The 20,255-nt window shown below is 39.7% G+C and overlaps 1 protein-coding gene across 1 annotated transcript; it reads left to right on the plus strand.

Annotated features, from left to right (window-relative positions):
* The first annotated feature begins 11,587 nt into the window (after positions 1-11,587).
* On the plus strand, positions 11,588-19,477 carry cilp (cartilage intermediate layer protein, nucleotide pyrophosphohydrolase). Its single transcript, XM_015010679.2, has 9 exons — positions 11,588-11,801; positions 12,517-12,672; positions 13,515-13,568; positions 13,693-13,962; positions 14,087-14,266; positions 14,361-14,666; positions 16,035-16,143; positions 16,594-16,742; positions 16,832-19,477. The coding sequence occupies exons 2-9, from the start codon at positions 12,609-12,611 to the stop codon at positions 19,177-19,179; spliced, it is 3,480 nt and encodes a 1,159-aa protein (XP_014866165.2). The 5' UTR covers positions 11,588-11,801; positions 12,517-12,608; the 3' UTR covers positions 19,180-19,477.
* Positions 19,478-20,255: the final 778 nt, after the last annotated feature.

The following is a 20,255-nucleotide window of genomic DNA, read 5'->3' on the forward strand; positions in this document are numbered from 1 at the left end:
CTATCTTCTAATCTAACAGGGCAATGACGGCATTGAGATGCTGGTAGGATTCTTCATATTTGTACTGAAAAAGGTAGTCCACCTCTTTAATTGATCTAATTGGCAGGTATAATCCACAAGATGACACCGTCCTCTTTGTAAACCACAAACTCTTCAGGAATGTGAGCAATAAAATGTTCATTCATTTCTTTTGCTCAATCTGTGGTTGAGCAAAAGATTGCTTTTGCTCAACCACAAAAAAACACTAAAAAAAATTTACATTTGGGAAACCATCAGTCTGTGTCCTTTTCAACCCAAAGATTCTCACCCACTTCTTTTGGACTGAGCGTTTAAAAGATACTAGATTCTCCGTGGAACTACAGAAAGAGAATGGACTTAAAAAAATTAAAAAAAAAGCTTTAAATAAAGAAAAACAAAAAGCAAGAAAAAGAAACATACTCTCAATTGTGACTGGAGGTGATGAGAAACAAACACAGACTGTCGGTGCGATTAAAGCCCCGTTCTGTCTCAGATGTCTCTAATGAATTCAGTAAATCTGCTTGAAGCAGTGAGCAACTGTTTTGACCATGGTAATTACTTGTGCATTAGTTTTTCATGCTCACCTGACCATGTCAATGAAAGCTCACATGCTCTTTAGACACAGAGAAAGTACGCTGCTAAGACAAGCTGTTTTTACAGCAGCGTTTTCCACCTCTGCACTACAAAAATTACATAAATTATTATCGTGATTTTACCCCTGAGCATTGTTTTGATGCTTCAGCTGCCTCTGGACTCTCAGCGCTAATTCAGACTTGATGGCATGCATGCAGTTAAAACATAATTATTCACTGTACCATGTAGTCATCGTTTGTTCCTTTGCTTAGCCTGGGAACTAAAGGAAGCCAGAAAATACAGAGGTGCAGAAACAGGTCATCTCTTCTCCCCTGGGTTTTCTTTTCCTTCTAATTCACACAGTGATGTCACCTAACGATTTGTGGGAAAATATCACGGTGGAAGCATTACAGAACCTCTGAAAGAAAGTACTTAAACTGTGTGTTTTTGCTTGTTTCTTCCTGCACGCATCAAACATACCGAAAACACTTCAGGTGGCATCTTTGACAGAGAATTATTAGCTGGTTTTGTAGCCTCTCCAGCTTTGCAGAGGAGCCTTTCAGCTCAGTGCTTCAGTATTTTAGCCTGCAGCGGTTTGATCTACTGTAAGCATGGTCAGATGTTTCTGATAAAAGAATACCTTGTATAACCAACTGCAGACCATATGCTTATCACCAAACACCAGCCAAAGTCAGAAGCTGGGTAGGCACAATGGAGCGATTAGCTGCTAAAGAGTCAGATAGGTCCCAGGAGAGAGTGTGCAGATTTTATACCAAAGAAAATAGAATTTGAATGAATACATGGTGGAAATGGCCTGAACATTTTTCCCAGCTGCATTTTGCAGATAGAAAGAGGCCTAAATGTAGAGATTAAAGTTTTGTGGCAAACATCAAATCTTCAGTTAATGTGACCTGCAGATACCAGATTTAGCTTATTGCAGTTTCTCTTTAGGAACTGTAATAAACAAAGAAAGAAGAACAGCAGGTGGTTATTTATCTTTGAAGCAGAGGTGACACAAACATATTAAAATAAAGACCAAAATGATTGTAGAGTTGACATTTTAAACGGTCATTTTAAAACAGCAATTAGCACAGTAAGAACATACACCTACGTCCATATGAATAGAAACAGAGTTTTACAGACCAAAAAAAAAAAAAAAGTATTTCATCAATAACAAGCTGATTAAACCTTTTTCATGGTGGTTAGGGACACCAGCTAACTCCGAATACCTAAACTCTGCAAACACTTGAAATACTTATAACTATGTATTTTAGTTGTTCAAACACCAAACATATCTAAATAGGCATTAACGCGCACAGAGAAAACCATCTTAGCGCTGCTGCTGAAGCTACACTACAGTCTTCCTCATCTCCGCTGTTGCGGGTACAACCAATCAACGCCAAGGAAAATGAATGGGGCTCGTGGATTGGCTGCTTTGCAAACGCCAGCCAATAGCGTGTTAAGTAGCAGTGCGCCTAGGTATTTTCAGCTTCCAAAGATACATTTTCTTTTGAATATTTTGCTCTATAAAAATCTCCATGAAGAGGCAAATGTTCAATTAGTAATTTTTGACTTATGTTGCACCGAAAAATCTGAGCATAGGTGAATCAGCAAATACTAAGGCATACTTTTCTTAAAGCTTGAAAATAGGAGATAATCAACAAAATAATCTCCCCAGATCCTGTTGAACTTCCTTGCTTTTTTATTTGTATTTATTTTACTTATTTGTCATATAACATTAGTTTCAGACACTGTAATTTGCTGGAGCAACTTCCTTTGATCCTCCATTTGCCCTCTTTTTTATTTTAATTGCACACTGTGCACAAAACATATGCTGCCAAAGTCCAGACAGAAAATCAACCAAAATCCTTTTTAAAAATTTAGGAACTCCTGGTGAAATATCAATCAAGTTCAGAAAAAAAAATGCTGGCTTCTTTAAAGCAAAATTAAAAGCAATTTAGAATAGCTTAAAGCTTTAGACAATACTCTGCCCATTTACATTTTTCCTAAAATATGTCTCTTTTTGAGCTGGAACTGGATCTGAGTTTAAGAGGTAAAAATCATCAGCAAATTACACCAAAGTTTAAACTAACACAAGACAAAAAAAAAACTGTAGACACAGCTGTACTTTAATTTCTCCTTGGAACCCAGGAGCACAAATGTAATAATGTGTGTGAAACTAATGTGACCAAAAAAAATGAATCAAGGCTGTATTCAATTATTAACATAGTTAATAGTGTTACCTTTGTTCAAATCATTTTCAACGATGTATTTTGTAATCATCACCTCTCAACAGAAAACTGAGGGGTTTTATTTATAAATGTGTGATAAGTTTTTTATTAGAAGTATTGCTTTTCAAGCAGATTAATTGAACTGATGGGAAGATTGGAATTAGAGAAAATCCACTGATCTTTTAACCTCTCCGACTCATGGCCTGTTTTTGAGAAATATGGCTGAAAATAACATGCCCAAAATGAATTGAATGCATCTCAAGAACTACAGTTTATTTTAATTGTTTTTGTATCAAAATAAAGGCAAGACCCTAAAGAATATGGTACAGCTCTAAAAAACACCCTGCCTGTTACTGAGGAAAGTGAATTAATATGATACACAGCAGAAATTAAGCAAAATATCTATTTCCGCCTAAAAAAAAAATACAGTTCAATATAGGAAGATTCCTTTCAAAGCATGCAGATGTAATCTAAAACATGTAGTAAACAACACTACACAATCTGACCTTTTACTGTGCCAAGTTTCATAAAAAAAATTAATCATAAGAGTTCTAGAGAGGTAATACTTGATGAAAATCTAGGCGGACCTTCCAAATTAGCCATTTTGGCACAATTTGTGCCATTTGAACTTTCTCAGGTTTTTTTCTGTAGAATCTGTTTCAATCATTTATTCTTATCATAGAATAAATGATTACTTGTCATAGATAAGTAATTACATCTAATTGTTTTTGGGGGTTCCTTTGAAAAATCCACATTGCATTCATTCACAAAAAGAGAAAAAATAGACAAATTGCAATAGTCTGAAAATGGAACAGATTTACTCACAACAACAATTATGTCAGAGTTGACACCTATTAAACACAGCAAATAACACAGGAAAGACAAGAGAAAGTTAGATTCTCATTACTCGCGAGGAGAACAGAGATGTGCTTTCAGTTACAAATCTCCTACCGCTCTGAAAGCACATTTGCCTGTCCCTCTCTTTTTATTGTCTTTAGGATCCCTAATCACAGAGAGCGCTGTAACTCTAAAGGGAGGGGGCCAAGATTATCGCTAACTAACAACACAATCTAGCTAAACACTAGCTTATCTAGTTCCTGACCCAGGAACAAACAGGACAAGTTGTGAATCTTCAAGGCGATGGTTTTATAGCTATCTAAGAGGTCAAAGCAGGGCGTTCTGTGAAGAGCTGCTATCACTGCTCTTCTTCAGAGAGGCCCTCTGAGAAAGGAAAGCAGAGTGATTAACACAGAAACATTTCTTAAAAGGTATGACTAAAACAAATAATACATAAACTAAGAACATATAAAACAAATAGTTGATAATAATACAATTTACCTAACAATTTCAAATACATTTGTATAACAATGGACATGCAAATAGCAATGAAAACTAATTTGTCAAAATGATATGATCACAGGAAGAAACCGATATCTCACAATTACATTACAATAACAATGCAACAGCAACAGGGCTTTTTTTTTTCTTTTTTGTGGCTCTAGTGGCTTTTGTTTGACTATAAACATATGGAAAGTGGGGGAAAGAGGAGGAAGACATGCAGCAAAGGTCAACATGTTGACACGGCCATGTCGAGGACTAAAGCCTCCATATATTGGTTGCACACTCCATATCTCTGCCACTGACACACCCTTTTGAACTAACAAAAACAAACCCTCACTGTGACAGCACAGTTGTAAACAACAATTACTCATAACCTATTGCCTATTGATAAGAACATCATCTTCATTTACATATTTACATCATACCACTCATCATTTAGCATCATGCCACTCTTTGAAGCAGTTTCTTGTGGATGAAAGGCACAGAGGGACTTGGCACCTCCTGCAATAAATGGGTGTCTTCACCCTTGCAAAGCCAGCATCCTTGCATCTCCTGCAGTACTTCCGGGTTTGATTGTCGTCAGCACTTTCATAAAATTCTGGCATGCATGTCAGTGGTTGAGGTGGTGGTGAGGATGGTGTTGAGCTCTCAGCAAACTCAAGCATTTCTTCAGCAAGCTGCTCTTTGAACTTTTTGTGGTTGGCTGTACCTGTGAAGGCAGGATCCTTTCTCAGTTTCAAGAGCTCCTTGTAGAGGATGAAACTGTTTACTGTTGCAATGTCCATAAAATGGTAGAAAAATTTTTTGTACCATTTTATGGACTTTTGCTTTACACTGTAATAGCTGATTAGTGCATCGGACAAATCCACACCACCCATGTGTTTATTGTAATCGAGGACAGAATCAGGAGCAGGTATGCTTTTAGTCTGCCACACACCACCACTTTTAACCCTCCGCTGGATAGTTTTTCCACTGAAAGCTGTGTGGACTGTGGAGCACATGGTCACCTCGCGTGTGTCCATCCACTTCACAAAAAGTAGGTTACCTCTCCTCAGCCACCGCACATCTCCCCTCTCAGCCTTTTTGGGCAGGTCGTTATTGGTGGTTTGTGGAAAACCAATACAGGTTTTTCTTATTGTTCCACAACAGCCGATGTTTTTACTACTCAGATCTTTAAAAAGTGTGGGGCTGGTGTAGAAATTATCAACAAACAGCGTATACCCTCTGCCAAGCAAAGAGAACGGAAGGAGGTCCATCACTGAAGAGTAGCTCAGGCCCTGCCCTGTGGTGGAGACATTTTTACCGGTGTAAATAAAAAAATTCCAGGTGTAGCCTGTGGAGGAGTCTGCCAAAACAAAAAGCTTGTAGCCCCACTTTGTTGGCTTGTCCTTCTGATACTGTTTCATGCTATTACGGGCTTTGGACGCAACCATCCGTTCATCAATGGAGATTTTCTGGTGTGGCTGGAAGTAGGTCTGGCAGGCGGTCACAATATCGGTGTACAGTGGCTTGATCTTGAAAAGCCTGTCATACTCTGACGTGTTCTTTTTCTTCTCATTCTCCTCATCTTCTTGAGGATTGCTCAGATGAAGAGACCACAAGATGGATTCAAAACGACACCGTGTCATCTTATCTCCAGGGAAGGAGAAGTTATATGGCCACGACTTTCTCCAGTAATCTGATGAACGATGCACACTCACGAGACTGGTGAAAATGATGATCGCCATGAAAATGTAAAAATCTTTCACTGTTAGCTCCTTCCAAATGAACTTTCTTCCAGCCCTTAGTCTTCTAGCAGCATTGGCATTGGTGTTGTCAATCATTGCACGGACTACAGAAGAACTAAAGAAAAGCTGGAAGAGGCTGAGTGGAGACCAGGAAGATGTGGTGTCAAAAGTGGGCCCGGGCATCCTGGCTGGCACAAACCTGAGTGGTTGTGGCTTTTGGTCTTCATCCTCTCTATTGTGCCATTGTTCTTCTGGTCCTGAATCACTCCGACGCCGCTTCGGACGCACAGATGTGTGAGGGGCTTTTTGTTTCCTTTTTTTCTGTGTATCTTTACACTGAAAAAGGTCTGGATGTGGCTGTGCAGGGGAAGCAGAAGAACATGGCCCCACTCGGGATGTACTGGAGGATGCTTGTCCAGATAGCCGTGGATCCTCCTCATCATCACCATCATCACTATAAAATCACATGTGGAAAAGAAATAAAAACTCAAGGATTCAAAGATTATTATTGTCATACTACATTTGTTTGTTTGTGGTACAAAATTCAGCCTTGGGTCCCAGATTAACAAAATTACACAAATAACATAAATAATTAAGAAAATTATGTGATATAAAAATATGCTTATTCATAAAAATTCTAACAAAAAAATGTATCATGTTGTGATTTTGGTTTCTCATTTCAAGTATTCCTTTTCAGTTGTAATAGTACAATTTAATAAATTATCATTTGCTTCAAGTATCATCTCCCAGTTTTACCCCACAAAAAGTTTGATGGGCATAGCATATATACTATGAATTGTACAAAAATAAACAAAGATATAGAAAAATGGATTACAAACCTCACTGATGTTGGAATTTCATAATCTGGATCACTTGTATTTCCATCTGAATGCACTAAATCTTCCTCATCAGACGAAGAGTCGATGAGGATATATTGACCACTGTTATCAGTGGTCAATATATCCAGCACCCCCTCAGCTGTGAAAACCTTCTTCATTTTGCTGGCCATTATTTTCTCGGATGTAAAAGAAAAATTGAAAAAATATTTTTTCTCGTCTGAAAAAAATAATCCTTTATGGAGTTTGATGACAAAAAAAAGTCAAAAGCACCGCGAAAAAAAATCCTCCTGGAGTCTCTGTCTGCGCTCTTCGCGTAAAATCATCCAGTTATCCATTCAGATATAAATACACGGGGCAGTTTCTCGAGAACACATTGTACGGTGGCCGACAGGTGCAAATGCGCAGCAAAAGAGAAAACATGCAAACAAAAAAAAAGACACGGTGGCCGACAGGTGCAAATGCGCAGCAAAAGAGAAAACATGCAAACAAACAAAAAGACACTCGCACAAATTAAATGCGGCAAACAAATAGCAAATAAAATGCAGCAAACAAAAAAGAAGACACACCCAAATGAAATGCAGCAAACAAAAAGAGAGATGCAAACAAAAAGCGAATGCAGCAAACAAAAAGAGAGATGCAAACAAAAAGAGATGCAAACAAAAAGCGAATGCAGCAAACAAAAAGAGAGATGCAAACAAAAAGCGAATGCAGCAAACAAAAAGTGCTGAAAACGGAAGTGCTCCAGACCACTAGGGGGAGTCTAACAAAAAAACTGCTGTGTCCGAATTTAGACTCTGCATCCTTTAAAGCGGGTGTTCAGAAAAGCAGCAATGGCGACAAAATAATTTTTGTTGTATTACACTTAAAATTACACAAAATGATTTTTTACAATGTTTTTAGGCGAGAATGTAGATGTATAGATCTGAAATATCTGCTCGGTTCATTAATAAATCACCTACTTCCAATATTGCTCCGACGTTTTCGGAGATGTCTGCTCCCGCTGCATAAACAGCCAGCTTCACTCGCAAGCTGTCAGCTGGCCGGGCGCTCCATGTTCGGTACACCGAGAGAGAGCCCATGTCTCCCGGCAAATCGTTATAAAAACTCCCGCTAGTTTTCCCCTATGAGTGGAGGTGTAACACAGATATTAAGTCAGGTAGTAGTAAAATCTTTTGGTTAACTAAAGTATTTAATTTATTCCTGAGCAAATGGGTTTGACTGATTAAAGTTAAGCCTTCAAACATAATATTTTATTTAATTGTTATGTCTTACTACCCGAGATCTGGAGAGTATTTGAAAATGAATAATATCCCTTGTATACATTAAACATTTTAGAATCAGACAGATTTCCTTTTTACTATGGAACAACCTTTATTACAAAAGGTGAAGAATAATACAGAAATAAAGAGAAAAAACAACTTTGAGTCTGTTTTTTTTTCCTTCGCTGCTCTGTGCTTCACGTTGTCACGGTTGCTAAGCAACATAACGCCGAGATGGAGGCTAGGCAGCTAGCCGGAGGCTACAGCTTCTCTCTTCTGGTCGTCCATATTCGTGGCCTTCGAAGGACCCGTCTTCTGTAGATCGGGCCGTTTCTCACATAGACATAATAAAAGGACAGACGCCTAATGGACCGCTCTCGTCTTATCAATACATATTTAAATAAATAATCATTAATACTGAATAATATACATTAGGCTATGCAAGATTATGCACACACACATATATATATATATATATATATATATATATATATATATATATATATATATATATATATAAATAAAATGTTTTCTGGTTTAAGAGCGATTCAGCAGCTGAGATTGGGTCCAAAATCCGATACGAGATTCATCCGTGCTGTGCAGTGAATCTTTCTCTCCTTAAAGACAATTCTTCCTTCTTCCTCACGTCGTAGGAAACCTTCAAAACAAAAACGGGACATTTTCGAGTTATCTTACGTTGACAGAGTTAAATAATTAAATAATAGCCATTGCCACCTGTGTAAACTTTGCTGGTGAATGTTATATTATGATTTTTAGAATGACTGAAACATTTTAAGATTTACGGAATCTTGGTTAGCTTTCAGAACCGCGGGGGCTGAACACCAAGCACTATAGCTTGCGTTAGCTGGTATTTCGCCAGTGGACATAAATACAGTATAGTAATATTCTACTCACAAAAAATACACAGTAATATGTCCATCTTACTTGCGAAAAGTCTGTCGAGCCCTCACGTCAGTAGTCCGTCGATCCGATCAACAATATTCCACAGTGCTGAAGGCATCTTCTGCTGTTTTGGTTGAGCAAAGCAGGAGGGACGACCGCTCCTAGAGCGCATTTGCACCGGAGCAACCAATCGTGGGGGGGGAGAGGGCTACTCTTTCTCAGGGCCCTTGAAAGGATGCAGAGCCTAAATTCGGACACAGCTATTTTTTGTTAGACTCCCCCTAGTGGTCTGGAGCACTTCCCGTTTTCAGCACTTTTTGTTTGCTGCATTCGCTTGTTGTTTGCATCTCTCTTTTTGTTTGCTGCATTCGCTTTTTGTTTGCATCTCTCTTTTTGTTTGCTGCATTCGCTTTTTGTTTGCATCTCTCTTTTTGTTTGCTGCATTCGCTTTTTGTTTGCATCTCTCTTTTTTGCTGCATTTCATTTGGGTGTGTCTTCTTTTTTGTTTGCTGCATTTTATTTGCTTTTTGTTTGCCGCATTTAATTTGTGCGCGTGTCTTTTTTTTGTTTGCATGTTTTCTCTTTTGCTGCGCATTTGCACCTGTCGGCCACCGTACCATTGGCCAATTTTGATGATTAACATGTCTTTCGAACCGTCAGAGCCAATAGAATCCGAGGGCGTTGACATTAATACGGAACCTAAAGCCATACACCAATGGACCTTACAACAGGGTCCGCGTTTCATTGGCTAATGTCCATTTGACGTCACTGCGCAGCTACCATGTGCTTGACCGTCTCACGAACAAAAGCTACAGTAGTAAACACATGCTAATGTAGATTGTGGACCAGCAGACCACAATCTACACAATCAAAGTTTTTGCGACAGAACTCAAATAAGAATGGTTCTCCACTGTCAGTGGGGTATCTGTACAGGCATCCTGATCGTATTTGTGGAAATAAAATTCACAGATTTCCCAAATCTGATGCGGAATGCCTAGCTTGGATCAAAGCTTGTGCACGACCGCATTTGCAGCTCAACCGTCGTAAGATCAATAAAAACAAAGGAGTGTGTGCTGGTGTAAGTATTATTACTGTGCTTTCTTTGTGTTTAGTGAATGGGGATATTTTGAGTGGCCCTGCGACAGACTGGCGACCTGTCCAGGGTGACCCCGCCTCTCACCCGGAACGTTAGCTAGAGATAGGCACCAGCACCTCCCGATCCCTTTTGAATTTTGAAGCTTGAAATATTGTAAGGTCTTAAGGAGGCCTATAATGTGTGAACAATGACCCACAAGTCTGAAAAAAGCCAATAATTAACACATTCATTATGAAAACCTTTTAGCTTAGTACAGCATAATGGCAGTACCGATACAACTTCTACACCGTGAAGCCTGTCTGTTACACAGTCTTACGTTAGCTGAACAGATCAATATGCAATGTGTACCGTATCTGACATACTTTAAAGATTTTATTTTACCTGAAAAGGCTTTTTTACTAAATTGTAATGTGTTAGCCACGTTAGCACCGAATACAGTGCATCAGGCCCTAGGCACACTCAAACATTTTCCAACAACAGAAATCACTGATTCCAAAAGTAACCCTCAAAACCATGAATGCCAACTTACCCAGCCTTGCAAGAACAATAGGCATCAGTGATCTAGTCCACAGCTATATTTATGCTGGGGGTGCGAGGATCTGCGACCGGTAGCATTTAGCTGCTTCGCGCACAATGTTGGGGGCATCCCGTGGCTCAAACACCTTGATTTCGTCCAAAAAAGATGACATGAACTTGTTTGTTCCCCTGTCCATTGTCGTCGCTGATATTTTTTGAAAATCCGGCAGAAATTCTACACTAATCGACTCAGAAATACTTTGTAGAGTCAGTTGAAACGAAAGACGCCATGTTTACACATAGAAACTAAGCCCCGCGAGGCTTTGTTTGTGAGACATGCAGCCACGTGGGACTGTCGAGGGGCGTTTCTGGGCGGGGCTTGGTCAGGTCCTTTACAGCGAGGAATACGAATGTGGCGTAGATTGACGGTGTTCGCCTCTAGATTTTGTTTATGGTAGCTAGGAGACGGAAGAGGCTCTGGGCAGAGCCGAAAACAATGTGAGATGGACGCAGGGATTATCGAACCAAGTGGAAATATTTACTCTAATAAGGATTATGACCATGAAACAGCAAAGGTAGGACTGGATTATGCTTTTAGCTTCGTGAAATTAACTATTTATTTATTTATTTTTCTTCTTTAGCTGCTGGTTCAGTGAGTTTTGCACGTAGCGTGGTGACTCTGGTATTGTTGGAAACGGCAGAGCTTCGGCTTTACTCTGATCGATAGTTTGTGAGGATCGGGCCACGTAGCTCTTTCACTGTTGCGTTTTTTACCGGGTATGCCTCGTTAGCATCTAATTACGTTTCTTTTTATCAAGCTGCTTCGTGTTCAGGCTGGGTGTTGTTGAGGTAGAAATTACTGTTTCTATCATTTAGAAGAGCTTTTTTTTCCCGATCTGTGGATATGCAATATGCCTATATTGATAAATGTATAGCATGTGTTTTCAGGTCAATCTATTAACACTTGCCTTTGTAATGTGGAGACCATGATAATTCCTCTTTTATGCCACAAACCATCTAATAATCATTTGATGTCACAGTTCTACTAGGGGAGGTGATAAAAAATCTCATGGTGCAAAAACAAAGACCTTGTGGCTAGTAGTCGAGAGAGGAGGGAGTGGTAGCAGAGGCAGAGAGGTATAAAAGCAACGGAGGAGGAGGATTTTCAAGTAGAACAAGGAACCACAAGGGAAGGAGAGCAGAGTGAAAGAGAAATTTCAGAAAAAAGTTTAGAGAAGACTTTCCAGTTCAAAATATACAACTAGAAGCTCTTAAGCAAGTTTTCATTTTCAAAGCAGGTAAGAAAATATACTACTTTATTTTCTGTGTTCTGATTAATCTGATGGATTAAACTGCAGAGAAGTCAGATTATCACCATGTTGAAAGTGCTAAAAGGAACCTTCTGAAAAAAGTATGTAAAAAGTAATAAAAGTAATAAGTATTAATAGCATATTCTGTAATATAAACTATGAACATTTTGTAAATCACAATCCTAGGCTAATGTCTGACAAGCACATTTGTGTTGTTTCTTTATTTCCCCCTTTCAGCTTCATATGTAATTATTGTAATTACATATGTAATTATCCACTGAAAAAACATTAGAAATGAAGAAGCTACAACATGGCTCTTAATGTCCAGTTTGTCCTCCTTTTAAGTCAGCCCTTTTGTGTTTGTGTGTGGGTGTTTGGGTTGTGTGGCCAGATTTCGACAGTGGATGCAGATATGTTTGAGTGTTCCCCTGACAAATGGTGATGGCTAACACAGATGTGTAATCTGAGAGCACAGCTCTGTCCATCCAAGGTTTTATTTTTTTACTTTAAAGCTCAAAGAAAAGAAGAACGCTGCATTTACTGCTTTGTTTTACCAGAAACAAACTATTGTTTTTATAAATGTAATGAAGTGTGCTACCCATTTTATGTTTTAATGCATTATTATCAACCTCACTCTTTTATAGGGATGTACAGTATGTGCTGAACAGTCATGACATGGAACATATTTAATTCATTCCTCCAGGTGGTTTTGCTGCCAAAGATTGACTTTTTTGTGGACTTACGCATACCAGAGGAGAAAGACTGGAGGGTCCAGTGTGGCGGCAGAGTGTGAAAATGTCACATAGGTCTCTTCTCATCTTTCTGGGAATAACTGCAGCCGCTGTTCTTACAGTTCAAGGTGTGACACTTAACGTTTTGTTTTATTTTGTCTCTCCAATTCATGTTTAAATGTCTTCTTTAAATTCAGATACAGAACTGCTGAAAACACCCGGCATTTCTTAGAATTTTGCAAGATTGCAATAATTCAAAGTGGTTTTTCTTAATGTCTCTTTGGCCTTTCTAAGGGGTTTTCTTTAGACTTTGGTTACATCAGCAATCATTTTCTGTACTGCTTTTATACCCAAATATGACTGTATCAACAGCAGACAAAAATATCTAAGGTTTAGAAATTTCCAGCTTCGATTTCCAAAGCAAACTGAAAGCAACAGTTTAGTTGTTTAATAGAACAATGAAATAGTTTTCCTGTTTGTATGAAGAGTGAGCATTTTTGTAGCATTAACAATTTTTTAAGTGATTTTCAACAAATATTATCACTAGTTATTGAATGTCAGGACAAGCCTAAACAAAGAAGGTCCTTTTGTAACCTGTACAGCTAATTCTGATTGCATACTCGAAGATGTGTCTAAACCTCATTGTCTGCAGCATCGGCATGACCAAACATTGGTGTTGGTGTCCATACATTTTTTTACCAGCTGGTAGCCCTGGCATATTAACTCTCTCTCTCCCTTTTTCCTTGCCACAGCAGTACTTTTTTTTTGTGAGTCTCAACATAGCAGAGATTTATACATCCTGGCTCACACATCACATCGTTAACTTTAAACAATGGATTAGATTACCTTTAATATTTGTGAATAACTAACATCAAATATTGTTTTAGAACAGCTTACCTGGTATGTTTTTTTTAACACTCCTGACACAAAGGTATTAATCACTCACACTCTTCTATACTATACTGTGCAGGATCATGGAGAGGAGACAACAAAGAGTCTAATCCTGCAGTCTACCACTCCGATGGTGGGTTAATAAAAAAAAAAAACTAACCTGAAGTTTTAAACTATGTATTGTTGGTTTGATGTATTGTTAAACTATGATAGATAAGCTAAACATATCTTTCTTTCTGTAAACTCCACACGTCTAGACAACTTTGAGTGGACCACATGGTTCAACGTTGACCACCCAGGAGGCCGAGGAGACTACGAGCAGCTGGACGCCATTCGCTTCTATTACCGTACCAGAGTGTGTGAGACTCCGCGCGCAATTGAAGCTAGAACCACCGAATGGGTCCCAGCCCGGGAAACTGGGGAGGTGGTGCACGCAGATCCAACTGTAGGATTCTGGTGTCTCAATGAAGAGCAAAGTCCTGGAAGCAACTGCTCTAACTACGCAGTTCGCTTTCTCTGTCCAACAGGTTTGCACACTTAGAAACTAAAGACTTTAAACATTTTATTTTATTGTGGGTTTTTTTTTTCCCTATTACATATAGCAATAATAATATTAGTTGAACAATAATTTGCGTAATTTTATTTTACCAGAAAGAAGTGTAAACACTCAGGGAACCTGGGGTTTATGGTCAAACTGGAGCCCATGTCCTGCTCTCTGCGGTCAAGTAGGTGTGCAGCTTCGCCATCGAAACTGCAAGTCTCAATCAGTAACTTGCAATGGGCCTAAAATAGAGGGAAAACCATGCAACGGACCTGAGTGCGTCAAGACGGGTAATAGAGTCACACAAACCATCCTGCAAATGTCTTCACTTGGACATAAACTAATGTGAGAGGAGCTAATGTTTGTGTTTGCTCTCCTTTCTAGATTGTTACCTGCACTGCGTGATTGGGAGAGTGAATGCTGACTGTGATGCTTGCATGTGTGAAGAGCACGTCCTTTTGGGATCTGTGCGAAGCGCCGGTGGTCTGATTGCTGAGGGAGCAGCAATCCTTCGCTCAGGCAAACTCCTCACCCTCACAGACCACAATGGGCACTTTAGAGTTCCTGGAATATGCCCAGATGGCAACACAACACTGACAGTCAGCCTGCTGGGTCACGCAACTCTTGACGTTGTTGTGCCCCTCACCACTGAGCGGACCTCAGTTCTCAGTGTGCAGCTGAAGAGAGCAGGTATGGATTGTATAGTCGAACAAGTCCTATATTGCATAAAGATGAAATCAGATTTATATAAAACATATAGGAAAGTTACATTCTCCCTTTCTGACACAAAATCTGACACTTATGCTTTAGGTTACTAATGTTTACGAATGTTATTTCTGGTTGCCCAGTGTCAGAATAATGACAAATATTTTTTGCTTTTTTCATATATATTAGATTACACACACTCTTATTCCTATTTCTTTTTAAAAATGTAATTGAGGCACACCTGTGAATGCATTTCAAGGGAACACTTTAACGGTTTCCTTTGGTGATTTATTTTGGAGAAAAAAAACAATCAACTAAGATATCAGGATAAAAACTGTGGCCCTCCACAAGTCTGATTCATTCTTCAGTAAAATCTGTTGAAAAAATGCAAGTATTAACACTGCGGTGAATGTCTATATGTCCATACCATTCAGAAAGTAGATAGGTTCTGTGACCCTGAGATTTATGTATTTTGGTGCAAACTGTGCATAAAAAAAACAGAACAAAAGGAAAAGGGCTTGTGAACGCTCATACTGAATCTGTTAAGACAGCGTTATGATTCATACGTTCTGTATCGAGATGGTAGGAAAAGCCAGTCAGTGAGCAGGAAGTCATTAATGGTAAATGATACATAGCCTGTACTTAGATACCACTTCATATGGTCCAAAGAACCCAAAAGCGCTTTACGTACATTTAATCATTCACCCATTCACATTCAGATTCACACACTGACTGCGGTTATCTACATTGTAGCCACAGCTGCCCCGGGGCAGATTGAGAGAAGTGGGAACTCTCACAACCACCAGCAGGCAAGGCAGGTGAAGTGTCTTGCCCACAGACACAGCGACTGAGATCACAATTACACCAAAAGCAACATGTATGGCCAGAAGGGAGTTTGCAAATGCACTCAGGAAAACAAAATATAATTTCCCTGTGCTTTGGAGACACTAACCTAAGTCTGGCCAAAATTATCACTGTTGTATTTGAAGGACACAGGGAAAAAGGTCCAAGCCTGAGAAAAACGACCCTAAATATAAAGAAGTACAGGGTTGGCAGCAACACATTCTGTGGGTGTTCTGCAGCAGGAAGGATGAGCACACTTCAAAAAAATAGATGGCATCTTGAGAAAAACATTATAAAACATTACGTGGAAATACTAAAGCAACTTTTGAAAGTGGGAAATGTTGAAAAAAAAAGATCTTACTCCTTATTCTGATAAACACAAAAGATTTAATTATTCCTTACTAAATGTCAGACAAGGAGAAAAAGAAAAGCTACATATATTGTAACTGTTTGTATACTGCCACTGAAATTTAAATAAGCCATGGAACATTTCTACTTTTTTTTTTCCAGAAAAGCTTCATGTCTTAAGCAACCCAGAGAGTAAAGCCAGGAGAGAAGGACAAAGTGCTGCCTTCTGCTGCAAAGTAGCTGGAACACCACAGCCTAACAAGTACCAATGGTAAGAGCTGAACTCAGATACACAACTCTAGTTCCTAGGTCCCTTCCCAGGGAACTTTACATAAGATAAAATGTTATTCTCCATAGAAATGGAAATTTTGTTTACATAATCTGTCAGATGCCTCAACACATATCACACAACACCATAAACATGATTGTAATAATAATAATAATAATAACAATAAAACAACTAATATGTAATTTAAATTAAGCGAATAGTAACTATGAGCAGTACTATTACACATGGGGAGCTAAAGACATTTTTCACAGGTGTAGACATGAGCAAGAAATTAGTCTTGGGTGAAGGTAAATGGGATAGAAGTGAAAAGTAATGTTTCTGTCTTCACAAACTACTGTTAGCTTTGCAGCACATCTACTATAGCATTTTTTGCACTAAATTTAAACTTTATCACCTTTTCTATTATTTTTTGCTATTTGCGTGAACCAACAGGTTTCATAACAATATTCTTATGGAAATGCAATCCGAGAGCACGCTGGTCCTGAAAGATTTACATCCAGAGCAAGCTGGAGAGTACTACTGCAGAGCAAGTGGGCCGTCCGGCGCCGTTAAGTCCAAACCTGCCACTCTAAAAATCATAGGTTTGTCCTTGACAAAATAACTGAACAAGCATCGCTAGAGTAGGTCTTACGATATTAACATATGTTTTGTCCGTACATTTCAAATACAGGTAGAGAGGAGCATTCATGCAACCCCACGCCTGAATCTCACCTCATTCGTCTTCCACATGACTGCTACCAAAACAGCACAAACTCCTTCTACTACGATGTGGGCAAGTGCCCTCCAGGCACGTGTGCTGGACAGCTGGACAATGCCATCAGGTGCAAAGACAATGTGGCGTACTGCTGTGGCGTGGCAAAGATGGAAGAGAGACAGCTGACGTGCCAAGGCTACCAGTTGCCCACCATGGTAGTGACGGAGTGTGGCTGTCAGAAATGCGTGGACACCAAGGCTGTTGTTTATGGTCGTGCCATTGCTGCAGACAATGGTGAGCCAATGAGGTTTGGCCACATCTTCATGAATGGAGTCAGAATCAGCCGCACAGGCTACAAAGGCACCTTCTCTGTCCAGGTTCCCCCAAACACTGAAAGACTGGTGTTGACTTTTGTTGACAACATGCAAAAGTTTGTCAATACCACAAAGGTGCTTCCATTTAACACAAAAGGAGGAGCTGTTTACCACGAAATCAAAGTCCTACGGAAGAAAGCTCCTGTGACCATCAGCTCCTCAGAAACTAACACTCTAAATCTCGGGGAGGTGGAAGGCCAGGAAGCGATGGTCCAAATCCAGATTCCCCCTCATTCTTTCTACAAGGAAAACGGAGAAGTCTTTACCGGTAATGTCAATGCAAGTGTTACATTCTTAGACCCGAGAGACGTCACTACTGCTGCTGCTGCTTCAAGTGACCTTAATTTTATAGGAGGCGAAGGTGATATGCTTCCACTGAGAACCTACGGCATGTTTTCAGTTGACTTCAGAGGTGAGGAAAATAATGAGCCTCTAAACGCTGGCGAGGTCAAAGTATTCTTGGACTCGGCTCAGGTGAAGATGTCAGAGCACCTCAGCAACATGAAGCTTTGGTCACTGAACCCTGAAACTGGCCTGTGGGAGGAAGAAGGGAGTCTGCAGCTAGATAAGAGAAGGAGAGGCAAAAGAGAGGAGAGAACATTTTTGATCGGAAACATGGAGATCAGAGAGAGGCGTCTGTTTAATCTCGACGTCCCTGAAAATCGCAGATGCTATGTCAAAGTGAGAGCTTTCCGCAGTGAGCGTTTCATGCCCAGTGAGCAGGTAGAGGGAGTTGTGGTGAGTCTCATAAACATGGAACCAACAGCTGGCTACTCCTCTAATCCTCGTGCCTGGGGTCGTTTTGACAGTGTTGTCACTGGCCCGAATGGAGCTTGTCTTCCAGCCTTCTGTGATGAGCAAAAACCTGATGCTTATTCTGCATATGTGATGGCTAACCTTGGAGGAGAGGAACTAGAGGCTGTGTCTTCTGCCCCTAAACTCAATCCCAGCCTTGTTGGAGTGCCCCAGCCTTACCTTAGAAAACTAAACTACAGGCGAACAGACCACGAAGACAGCAGAGTAAAGAAGACTGCGTTTAGTATCAATGTGGCAAAACCAAGTCCTAACGCGGCTGAGGAGTCTAATGGACCAGTATATGCATTTGAAAAGCTGAAGGAATGTGAAGAGGCCCCATTTAGTGCTGCACACTTCAGGTTTTCAAGAGTTGAAGGAGACCGTTATGATTACAACACTGTGCCATTTAATGAAGATGACCCAATGAGCTGGACAGAGGATTACCTGAGTTGGTGGCCTAAGCCGATGGAATACCGTGCCTGCTACATCAAGGTTAAAATTAACAGTCCGCATGAAATCAATGTAAGGTCTCGTAACATGGGTGGCACCCATCCAAAGACAGTAGGCCAGCTGTACGGTCTCAGAGACACTCGCAGCATTCGTGATATGGAACAGGCAAATGTTTCAGCAGTGTGTCTGGAGTTCAAGTGCAGTGGCATGCTGTATGATCAGGACCGTGTGGATCGTACCCTGGTGAAGGTGATTCCTCAAGGTAGCTGTAAGAGAGACCATGTGAACACGATGCTTCAAGATTATCTGGTGAACCACCTTCCTCTAGCTGTCAACAACGACACCAATGAGTTCACCATGCTGGCACCTCTCGACTCTCTTGGCCACAACTATGGAATCTACACAGAGACGGAACAAGATCCACGCACAGCAAAAGAGATTGCACTTGGGCGCTGCTTTGACGGCACTTCTGATGGCACGTCTAGGGTCATGAAAACCAACGAGGGTGTGGCGTTAAGCTTCAGCTGTGGGGATCGTGAAGTGACACGTCAGAGTATCTTTCAAGCTATGCAGAGCTCCCAAAGTCAGATAGTAACAAGTGTTGCGAGAGGAGACAACAGGAAAACCAGACGTCGACAAAGGGCCAACACACTCCGCAGGAGTGGGAAACGTAGCGCCAGAAATCCCACAGGAGGAAAAAGATAAATGACTCTGAAGTTCATGTCTGGAAATAAGACACTGAAGCAGTTTTTGATGTTTAAGTAATTTACCAAAACATATTCAAGTTGCAGTTATACTTTATAATAAAAGTGGTCAAAGATTTAAAACCTAAACCTTCAATATTGGTGTATCAACATCCAAATTGGACGAGTGATTTAGGAGTTATAGCTTTTCAAATATGTAAAGCCCCCTTTCTAGGAGCTCACTTACAAATGTTCAATTACATTTGTCCAAATGTAATTGAACAAATTTGCATAAAACAAATAAACTTCAATTTTTAATACACCGCCTGAAGTCTGAAACATTTCCCTGAACACTGTACGTCTTCAATGAAAGTAAATCAGCACTTTACTGTAGTATGTCGATCTTTGTGGCATCAGTTAATGAAATACAGCTGCAAATTTACACATTTACCAGTTTACAAATTTTCACCTGTTTACTTTTAAAGTTTCTGTGTTATTTTTGCAGTTTACTTTAGGACATTCTTCCATATAGTCAATCTCTTTGTAATCAACATTGTTGCACTTAGCTAAATCAAATTAGACATTATAAATTTCTGAGTGGCCCAATGGCATTTCAAAGTGTTTAACTCTCTTTATATACTCTACTTGTTATAGCCAAAGCTCCAAGCAGCACATTCAACATATTCCAAAGAATCCATATAGTTTCTTTCTTCTTGCTCTTTTAGTTTCATCTAACCCAAGAGAGTTACTTAAAGACTCACCCAACTTGAAAGGCCGAATCTGGCAATAATAAATTAAAAACTTAAATGATCATTTGGATTTTTTGTTGGTGTGCAGAGAATTTGAGCAGTCAGTATCACATGTGCAGTAGGTAGAGGTTTTGATCATCCAAAAACAAGTTGGATTGTTCAGCCTTGGGGCAAATTCAAGATTTGAGTCATCTGAAAAATTTAATGTTTTAACAACTAACAATATGTTTTTTACCTAAGTTATTACAAGTTAATAGATATTTATGTAGCTTCTCAGTTAAAAGATTTACATTACATTTACTTGAAACACTAAGAGCTAATACACTTTGATATCACCTTCCAGGGTTTA

The sequence above is a fragment of the Poecilia mexicana genome, unplaced genomic scaffold, assembly GCF_051168715.1.
Source record: "Poecilia mexicana isolate PSO_F unplaced genomic scaffold, ASM5116871v1 scaffold_3, whole genome shotgun sequence".
Taxonomy (NCBI): Eukaryota; Metazoa; Chordata; class Actinopteri; order Cyprinodontiformes; family Poeciliidae; genus Poecilia; species Poecilia mexicana.

What these genes read in the sequence shown, in the direction of transcription:
- cilp (XM_015010679.2), top strand. Translation starts at nt 12,609, where the DNA reads ATGTCACATAGGTCTCTTCTCATCTTTCTGGGAATAACTGCAGCCGCT. An exon ending in TGTGCAGCTGAAGAGAGCAG is followed by an intron (nt 14,667 to 16,034) that starts GTATGGATTGTA and finishes TTTTTTTTCCAG; the next exon opens with AAAAGCTTCATGTCTTAAGC. An exon ending in TGCCACTCTAAAAATCATAG is followed by an intron (nt 16,743 to 16,831) that starts GTTTGTCCTTGA and finishes TTTCAAATACAG; the next exon opens with GTAGAGAGGAGCATTCATGC.